Raw genomic sequence first — 10,310 nt, forward strand, 5'->3', positions numbered from 1 at the left:
AATTTAAATTTTCGCATAATGGGAACATGAAGGGACTTACGAAGCTCAAGCCATAGAGGAAAATGATCTGAAGATGAAATGGAGAGCGAGTAAAGAGATGAATTCAACCCACGAAATCATTGAAATCTCCAAAAATAACCCAAGGAAGGGATGACACGTTCGTAAGATCACGAAGCAGATTCCATGACTCCAACCTTCTGTTTCTATTAGGGTTGCCATAAAATCCCGTAAATCTCCAAACACCAAGCTTATGAATTGTAATTTCAGCGTCAATATAATAAAAACAAGAACTTTTTATTAATAAAGAGTGGCTTAAGGTCTAAAAAACTACCGACCTTTCAATTTTTTTTCAATTGCACCCTCACCTTATAATTTCTTCAATAGCACCCTATTTCGTATTTTTGGCTTTCAATAGCACCCCGACCTTGTAAAACAGTCAATTCTACCCTATTTTGTATTTTTGACTTTCAATAGCACCATAAAGTATCAAATTAAACTCATTTATCGAAGACTTATTTGAACTTTTTTTAAGTTAAAATACTTATTTAAAAGTGTCCAAGTAGAAAAAAGTATGATTTCACCTTTAAATTTAGTTTTTTTGAAAATTTTCATCCTTATAGTAACCAAATCATCTAATTTTTTTTACTTTAGAGTGCTATTGAAAGTCAAAAATACAAAATAGGGTGCTATTGAAAAAATTACAAGGTGAGGGTGCTATTGAAAAAAATTTGAAAGGTCGGTAGTTTTTCAGACCTTAAGCCATAAAGAGTCAACATTTCTCCAAAGCAGGGCAAGGCCTCTACTATGACCAACACAATCAACTACAAACATATTATCTATGCCCAATAGAGTTTTAACATTATTCATTCTATCACTATCGTACAAAGTTTCTATAAGAAATAAAATACTTGGATTCTTCAATTGGACAAGATCCTTAAGAGTCTGAATTGCCCGTGGGTTGCCCAGCCCACGACAATTCCAAACTAGTAAACTCATGGCTTTTGGCAGAAGGCCTGCCAATATCTCGTTTTTTGTGGCAAAGAGCTAGCCAAGTGGGGAATGCGTCTTGCCACTGATTTTAGAGGCAGAGTAGCAGCTAATCGGACTCGAATTAAGTATCTGGGAGCAAGAAGAGACCTGATGGGAATTTAAGAGTTCCGAAAAGCATTACGAGATTACTTTAAAACTCTTAAACAACAGGAAGTCTATTGGCAACAACGGGCAAAACAATTCTGGCTCAAATATGGAGATGCTAATACTAAATTTACCATTCTTATGCATCCAAAAGAAGGAACAATAACAAAATTAGTCAGCTCAAACGAGATGATGGATCATGGTGCGCTAATAAAGAAGAAAAACATTTAGAAATGAAGAGCTATTTTGAGAGGCTCTTCAAGTCAAATCACGGGGAACAGGCAAGGATCATGGATCTAGTTAGCCAAAGGTTACATGTGACCAAAATGAAGCACTTTTGCGGCCCATTCAACATGCCTTGTGGGATATGAATCCAGACAAATCGCCGGGGATTGATGGAATGAATGCCAACTTCTACCAAAAATTCTGGCATGTAGTTGGAGGTGATGATACTACTGCTTGTAGACACGTTTTTGCTAATTGCACATTCGAGGAGAGCTTTAACGGTACATGCATTGTTCTTATACCCAAAAAGAAGAATGCGTGTCTTATGACCGATCTGCGACCAATTTAGTTGTGTAATGTTGTGTATAAAATCATAGCAAAGATCTTGGCAAACCGATTAAAATTGTGCCTGCCAGAGATTATATCGATTAATCAAAGTTCATCCATTTCTGGCCGCCTTATAACAGATAACATCTTGATTGCTTTTGAGATGGCTCATTTCGTGAAGAGGAAGAGACAAGGTAAACATGGTATAGCCTCACTTAAACTTGATATGAGTAAGGCATACGACCGTATCGAGTGGTCTTTTCTAGAAAACATGATACTTAAGCTTGGATTTAATGAGAATTGGGTAAAACGCATTATGTATTGTGTGTCTATTGTCAAGTATTATGTGATAAAGAATGGAGAAGAATTAGGGCCTCTGATACCGAGTAGAGGGTTAAGGCAAAGGGATCTTCTTTCCCCTTACCTTTTCATCATGTGCGCTGAAGGACTCAGCTTACTTTTCCAAGATAGGGAGCGTACAGGTTTTCTCCATGATTGTCGTATAGCTCGCAGTGCCCCAACATTGAGCCACTTATTCTTTGTCGATGATTCTTTAATGTTCTTTAGAGCTGATTCAACTGAGAGTATTGTGATTAAAGAATGTTTAGAGATATATAGTAATGCCTCAGGTCAGATCATAAACTATCACAAATCCTCTATTGTTTTTAGTACAAATACATCTATTGAGAAGCAAAACAGAGTCTGTAATATTTTTGGAGTTTCTAAGGCTGATATTTATGGGAATTATTTGGGTCTACCCTCTTGCATTATTAGGAGTAAGAAAACAACATTCAGGTATATTAAGGATCGCGTTTGGCATCAGATTCAAGGTTGGCATAATAAATTCTTCTCCAGGGCCGGTAAGGAAATTTTACTGAAATCTATATGTCAAGCTATGCCTATTTATGCTATGAATGTGTTCATCTTGCCTAAAGATCTTTATTACGAGCTCAAATGAATGTTTAATGCTTATTGGTGGGGTAAACCAAAAAATGGTGGTAAAGGCATCCGATGGAAATCTTGGAGAAGTTATGTGTACCTAAGAGTGAAGGTGGTATGGGATTTAAGAGATTGAGGGTGTTCAATCTAGCTCTACTTGGGAAACAGGCGTGGAGGTTCCTTGTTCATCCTAATGTTTTAGTGTCCCAAATTTTCAAAGCTAAATATTACCCAAACTTTTCCTTTTCAAAAGCTTCTTTCGGGTCAAATCCAAGTCTTATTTGGAGAGGGATTCATGAAACACAAAATCTGATTTGTTCTGGTTTAAAGTATACAGTGGGAAATGGTGAATCAATATCCATTTGGAGAGACTTCTGGATTTTTGATGGTATTAATCCTGTTTCATTACCAATAGCCCCTGCACATTTGGAAAAAGAGAAAGTTTCTTCTCTAATTAATAGCAACTGCAACTGCTGGGATACCATTACTGTTCAGAGTTATTTGGGGAAGAAATTCGGCGGCATATATTACGTATTTCGATAAGCAACAAAACTGTCTCAGATAGGTTAGCTTGGTTGTTTGAGGATCGAAGTATCTACACAGTTAAGAGCTACTATAAAAGACTCAGTAATGTTGCTGAAGTTGGCCATAATATTTTATGGAAGCACTTGTGGAAACTTAAAGTCCCCGGTAATGTTTAGAACTTTTTATGGCGTGTTTGCTCTGAATGCCTCCCTAACAGGGTTAACCTTGCTGCTCGCCGGGTCACTTTGGACAGCCGTTGTCGTATTTGCCATCTGAATGAGGAAACCTTGATGCATACTTTGATTGACTATGGTATTGCGAATGATTGTTGGTCGGTGGCAAATTTGGGTATGATGCTGAGAGGTTTTTCATCTTTCAAAGAAGTTCTGTTGCACTTCTTTGAGAATGATTCTACTGATAATTGTAACTATATGGCTATGATATGTTGGCAACTTTGGAAAAACCGCAATTCGATAGTATGGAAGAACTTTGGAATGACAACACGCTCCATTGTCAATCTGGCTGGACGCAAACTTTATGAATGGTCCTCATCTCGTGTCAACTTAACTGTCAAGCTCCTCAAGCAGCAGAAGGAATGGGGGAAGCAAGCTGGACAAAACCCTTCTCTGGAAAGCTAAGATGAATGTAGACGCAGCGACTTTCTCTGGATAAAATGCAGCAAGCATCTCTGGTGTCTTGCATGATGAATATGGTAGCTTTGTTTCAGCGATTTCCAAGTTTCTCCCAGGCAAATACTCTCCTAAAGAAGCAAGAGTGTTGGGCATAAGGAGGCTCTCAGTTGGCTTCGTGAGAATCACATTGATAATGTAATTATCGCTTCTGATGCTCAACAGGTTGTTCAAGGCCTTAACAGTCATACTCCGGATGCTTCTACGTGCGGAGTTCTTATCGAGGATTGTAAACTTTTAATGTCGCAATTTGCTAATGTGTAATGTTTGTTTGTTAGGCGTAAATCGAATATGGTAGCTCATCTTTTTGCTAGAGCTACAAATTCTATGTCTGTTGCCAAAGTTTGGGACTCATGCCCAAATATTGTCTCTGATGTAATTGTTTTTGAAAGTATTAATTAAGATTCTTCTTTGGATTTAAAAAAAAAACTATAATGAACCTTAATTAAAACTCTAATTAATTTTATTTAATTTAAAATTTAATTAATACAAAATTGATGATTTTTTCTACCATTTTCCCTAATTATGTCTAATTACTCTCATATCAATCATAATTTATCAAAATTAATCCTAATAAAACGCCTAAAATACTAATACCCCGTAAAATACCAATAAACCCTAATATTAATAAAAAAACCTAATAACTCTAATAATATTCGACTGCCTCCACTCTTCTTCCATCACTATCACCACCGTTGCCGCTCCACCACCACTTACCACCACCATCGTTTTCATTCGCCATCAATTTTTCTAACAAATTAAAATTCAAAAAAATCAACAATAAGAATCTAAAATTTAAATAAATCTACTAACAAAAACCTTAAAATTCAAAGAATCTATACATAAACATTTACTGCAATTTTAATTTAAAATTTTGTTCGTACGGTGGCAGCAACTTCTCCACCTCCGACGATGAAAAACAAGATGGCAATCGTTACTAGTGGAAGACGGCAGGCGGCTGTTGCTGGAGGACGCGACTTCTTCTTCAATTGACGTTGCCGGCGGGATATGGAAAGAAGGCGGTGGTAGCGGCGGGATATATTATAACACGTTTTAGGTTTTAAATAGTATAAAGTGGTTCAACCAGGATTGGATGGATAAATTAATGGAAAATAGTCGTCATTAAAGTTGCTGCACATAGGCGGTAATTTTATTGCTAGAGGCGACTGCGGGTGGTGGCGATGGCAAGGACAACTTGGTGTGTTAAGGAGGCGCGCTGGTATAGTGAAGATGGTCATGTCGGCGGTGGTTGGGTGAGTGGAGAAGATGGTGATGTCACTTGTGATACTTGGATGGATGGGGAAGAAGATGGTGAAGGCGAGATTGGAGAATGGAGAAGAAGAAACAGTTTTACGAGCAAATTACTATTACACCCCTCACATTTGATATAATTCACAGTTTAGTCCTTCTTGTTTGAAAATTGAACTATATAGCCCCTCACTTTTGTTTTTGTTAACGATTTAGTTCTTCCGTCCATTTTGAATGTTAGTCAATGAAGTCAACAAAACTATATGGTCCCCCACTTTTGTTTTTCTCAACGATTTCACCCCTCACTTTTGTTTTTGTCAACGATTTCGTCCCTAAGGTTTGATAATTAATTTACCCATAAGTCCTTTGACTTCGTTGACTAACACTAAAAATGGATGAAGGGACTAAAATATTGACAAAAGCAAAATTGAGGGGCCATATAGTTTAGTTTTCAAACAAAAGGGACTAAAGTGTGAATTATGTCAAATGTGAGGGGCTTCATAGTAATTTGCTCCAGTTTTAATGGTTTTAGTGTTTTAATGGTTAAAGTTAAAATGGTCCCTATTTTTTTAATTAAAAATTGATATGGTTTTTAAACTTTTGAAATTAGAAAGAAATAATACATTTTTAAAAATAATTTAATGCCAATTTGTGAATGAAATAAATATCAAAAACTATTTTAAGCTTTTAACCATCTAATACCGAAGAGTGTGTTCACTCTCGAGAGTGAGAATGGAAGAGAGGAGATTTGATACATTTTCGTCAAGTTGTGGGTTGAATTGGTCCACTTTTGCGAATTTGAAATTATTTAATATTTCGTGCAAAGTTCATGGGTGAAATGATCATTTGCTCATTTTTTATTCTTTTTGTATAGTAACTAGTTTTCTCTAAAAGTGTATTTTCATTCTTAATATTCTGCAACCGTTACAAATTGGCTAAAGACCCACAAGAATCAAAAAGCAGTGTTATGATATTCGCCAAAATTGCATTTACACCTGATGGCAATTCCCAGACAAAGCTATGGACTGAGCTAAAGAAATATATGAATTTTTCCAATTCTAGACTATATATATATATATATATATATATATGTTGATTGGTAGGTATATTAAAATATTCCTTCTGTCTCAATAGAGTTGTACACTTTAAGAAAGTTTTTTTTTTCAATTTTTTTTTATATTATCTCTATTTAAAATCCACAAAAGAATAAATTGAAAGTAAATTGCAAGTGTATTCTATATTAAATAGGAATATGATAAAAAGTTAGGAAAATTTTATAAAATCTATAAATAATAATTAATTTGTTTAAATTATGTGATATAATGTAGACAAGTCTATAGTGACGGAAGGAATATATATTAAAAAAATCACATATAAATTATAAAATTAGGAACTCAACAATATATCTTCGTAAAGTAAACACAACATTTTGTTTAGTGAAAAAGAGTAGCTAATAAACTATATATGAATCAACAACATAAAGATTAATGGCTTAATACATAGTTTGACCTCTGAACTTGTACTCTTTTACCCATCTAACTCCTAAAGTTAACGTCTCACCTATCGAACCTATGAACTTGTTAAATAATCCGATTTGACCCCTGAACTTGATAAATATGCAAATATTGAACCCTTCGTGTCCACTTGTCACTTGAAACGTTCTAGAAGAAATTGTGTACGGAGGGGTTCAATGTTTACGTATTTATCAAGTTCGGGGGTCAAATCGGATTATTTAACAAGTTAAGAGGTTTGATAGGTGAGACGTTAAGTTTGGAGGTTAGATGGGTAAAAGGGTAAAAGTTTAAGGGTCAAACTATGTATTAAGCCAAAGATTAATGGCCAACTCCAGGACTCGGAACCGACTGTAGAATGCGATTGTTGCTGTATGGTTGATGAGATTGAATAAAATTCTGATTGATGATTTGTAATTCATGATGATCATCAACAGTCCAAGGTACTGTTGCCGTTGGATCTATATATGTAGTCCTCATCTTCATTAATTTTCTTGCTTCTAAGGAATATGGTGAAAGTACAATAAACAGCAAGCTCAAGACCAAAATACAACTTCTGCTGGCCATTTGTTGATCTAACAGATATATAGAAATTATGTATATATGCCATATCGGATTTGTATCACTCATGTATATATAGGGCTAAGAGATGAAGTTTCAGGAGTTTAGTTTTATATTTTTGTCAACTTATTGAAATTAAATATAAATTTAAATTTAATAATTGGAAACATATTTTAGCACTACTTTGCAGGCTGTTGACTATCCTTAAGTTGCAACACTTGGTATTTTTTTATTTTGTAGAAAAAACAAAAAAGAGCTTTATAACTAAATTGTTATAAAATAAATTCAACTTTAAGAAAAGCCGTAACATAGACAAAAACGGCTAACTAAACTCATAGCTACGAACTTTGTAACTCACAAAATAAACTAAAAAATAGAAGAATATGAATTAAGATGGCTAAAATACAATCATTTACTACGTTTTTGTGATAATCCTACGATGTTTAAGTGACGAGCTGAGATTACATTAGTTGGCTATTTAAGCGATTTTTGATGGGCTTTTGGAAAGAGATAAACATTATAAATTGGCCAATGTACAATTGGTATACATGCAAATTTAGAGATACTTTTAAATCTCGTTGACTTTTCGAGTGTTCGGCACTCGCGCGGGTTTTGACCATTAGTCTGGTCGGTATTGGCTCTCGGTTAGATCAGGAGAGTTGTGCGTCTCGTCGATACGGTTCTACCAGTTTGATCCAGAGTCGATTCCGAGATCGTCTTAGCCCCAAATTGGCTCTAGAAGTTGTTAGTTTGCTGGGCCTCGGGCTTGTGGGCATGGTTTATACACTATGTTACATTACTGGACTTCTGAGTCCATTTTACATCGGGTCTGGCCCGTTACAATACAAAATATTGACTTACACTAAATTTTATATGTCTGGGTTCAAACTGTTCCTGATTCAGAGTCCAATAAGCTCATAAACGCGTCTGTAAGTTCGGATCGAAGTTCTGGAAGATCTGGGAGGTGTTCTGGGAAAGCTGGCTGACGAACGACGAACACGGCACCGGTGTGACTGCCGGCGCCGGCAGGTCATAGTGGCGGCGGCGCCACCTTGTTCTGGCGGCGGCGGCCCGATGGCACGTTCATAGGTTGTTTTGTTTTGTTTTGCTTTTTTCTCACTCGTTTCAACTCCGTTTCTCATGCAAAAGCAGTCAAAATCGCATAAAATAGAACAAGGAATCCAAATATGACATTTAGATGTGTTTAAAGTTGATTTAAACAAAAAATATTTTGTGGGTAGCAACTTCGAAAATTATTTTTCCATGGCAAATAAACTCAAAATCACTTTTAACATGCATCCTAAGAGCTACAATTAACTGGGTTTTCAGATTTGAACGTATTAAATACATTAAACCAGTCATTAACATGCTTATTCATCGATTTTATGGCAATTTAGCAATTTAATAACTAAGGTTAACATGGAAATTCTGTGGCTAAAATTAGCAAATAATGCTAACATACACCCTAAATCACACAATTACAACAATTATGACATACAAATCAATGGTATATTAAAGGGATAAATAAGAGGGTCCTCTGAATTACCATGTCTGAGTCCTTGGTTCGTTTGTGTTGGAACAATTGCGGTTGAAATATGAATTTCCGAAAAGGCTGAGTCGCGGACTAGGTCGCTCTCTTTTAGACGTTTCGTGGCTCAGCTCGAAGGTGCAAAGCTGACTATCAGCCACGTCGTCCTCAGGATAAAACAGCCGAAAAATACTGTCACCACTGAACTGTGATAACAGCTCAATAACACTCAGTCGTATTGCTCAAGAACATATAACACACGATTGTGTTTTCTTTAATTAAAAAAAACTTTATTTATAACACAAAACTGTGTTTTCTTTATAACACAAATATGTGTTTCTTTAACTAAAAAAAAAACTTTATTTATAACACAAGACTATGTCTTTTTTATAACAGAAAACTGTGTTTTTTAACTAAAAAAAAACTTTATTCATAACACAAGATTGTGTTTTCTTGAATTTAGAGGAAAAGTTCTAGTTTTTGATGTATTGAACAAATAAGGAGGAAGTCTTAATTTATAGGAAAGTTAGAGAGGACAAACCATTCTCCTTTTCCATGTGGGAAAAAATATCAATCTTTAATTTATTTATTTTTAAATGTTTCACACATTAGTGTGTTCACACACTAATTTCAACAGTTTGCAGGCAAAGTGGATGCGGGACCCAGCTTAGAATCTGATGCAGCTGCTGCGTTCTTGGAGAACTAACACGTATTAGTGTTTTAGGACCAGAAATATGTTTGTGTCTGGTGTGTATTTTGGCTATGGCTTATTCTAGGGGAGGGGCCAAATTTTCTGTTTGATTTCTAGGGTTTGTGTTCCACCTTTAGCCAGGCTGACCTAAGACTGTATTTATAGGGGAATGGGTGACCTAGAGTTAGCTTAGAGTCTTATAGGATTTAAACTGCTAAGGGATATTGCTATGAAGTATTAGGATTAGTTTTGAACTTTATTTATTTAATTTTTCCTTTTAATTTTTGGATTTGAACTTGCTAGCTAAGTAAAAAGATGTTAAAAGTCCACTTTAATGCCTAAAAATGTTTAAAAAAAGGCTACTAAGACCCTATAAGTTTGGTCATGGGCAATTCTGGTGCGTAAAACTTGTAAATTGGTGCATAAACTTCTAAGACATTGCAATTAGTCCAATTTCTGGACTTAGACTACAATCTCTTTGGATTTTTATGGGCTATTTACGCCTAATTGCGTTTTAATCATCCAAGTTTGCAGCTGTCCACAAATTACGTCTGCTTAGAATCCAACAAGCAAATCGAAAGCTCTTCACTCAGACAGATTTATCTGTAAATCATCATTGGATGCTTTAGTCCCTTATCACTTTTTACCGATCCGAAAAATAGCTGTCTACACCTATGTATAGTAAAAATCTTTTGAAAGAATATTTTTTGTTGCGAGCTTTCTAGATATGGAAGACTATTGCAGTCAAGATGATTCTTTTCAAAGCAGCATTGATGTTGCAGAATCAATTGATATGACTTCTCCAGCTTCTAATGTTGCTAGGGAAATTACAAATTTGCATATTTCTACTACGTTAAAGATAAAAATGAGAATTATTACATATGGATTTTTTAAGACTTGAAACTGATAATTAACTTAATTCCGCCAAGTAA

General features: G+C 35.3%; 1 protein-coding gene across 1 annotated transcript; it reads left to right on the forward strand.

Moving 5' to 3' along the window:
- Positions 1 to 2,697: 2,697 nt before the first annotated feature.
- LOC126668303 (uncharacterized) lies at positions 2,698 to 3,788 on the forward strand. The gene is made up of 3 exons (XM_050361508.1): positions 2,698 to 3,013; positions 3,121 to 3,295; positions 3,368 to 3,788. Exons 1-3 carry the CDS (start codon positions 2,698 to 2,700, stop codon positions 3,786 to 3,788), a joined length of 912 nt encoding a protein of 303 aa, XP_050217465.1.
- The last annotated feature ends 6,522 nt before the right edge of the window (positions 3,789 to 10,310 follow it).

This window comes from Mercurialis annua, linkage group LG2 (genome assembly GCF_937616625.2).
Source record: "Mercurialis annua linkage group LG2, ddMerAnnu1.2, whole genome shotgun sequence".
Classification (NCBI taxonomy): domain Eukaryota; kingdom Viridiplantae; phylum Streptophyta; class Magnoliopsida; order Malpighiales; family Euphorbiaceae; genus Mercurialis; species Mercurialis annua.

Bases quoted from the DNA above. Each gene is read 5' to 3' on its own strand.
- LOC126668303 (XM_050361508.1), top strand. From the start codon at position 2,698: ATGGAAATCTTGGAGAAGTTATGTGTACCTAAGAGTGAAGGTGGTATG. The intron at 3,014-3,120 runs GTATTAATCCTG...ATTACTGTTCAG, and splicing joins AGACTTCTGGATTTTTGATG to AGTTATTTGGGGAAGAAATT. The intron at 3,296-3,367 runs GTGGAAACTTAA...CCTCCCTAACAG, and splicing joins AATATTTTATGGAAGCACTT to GGTTAACCTTGCTGCTCGCC.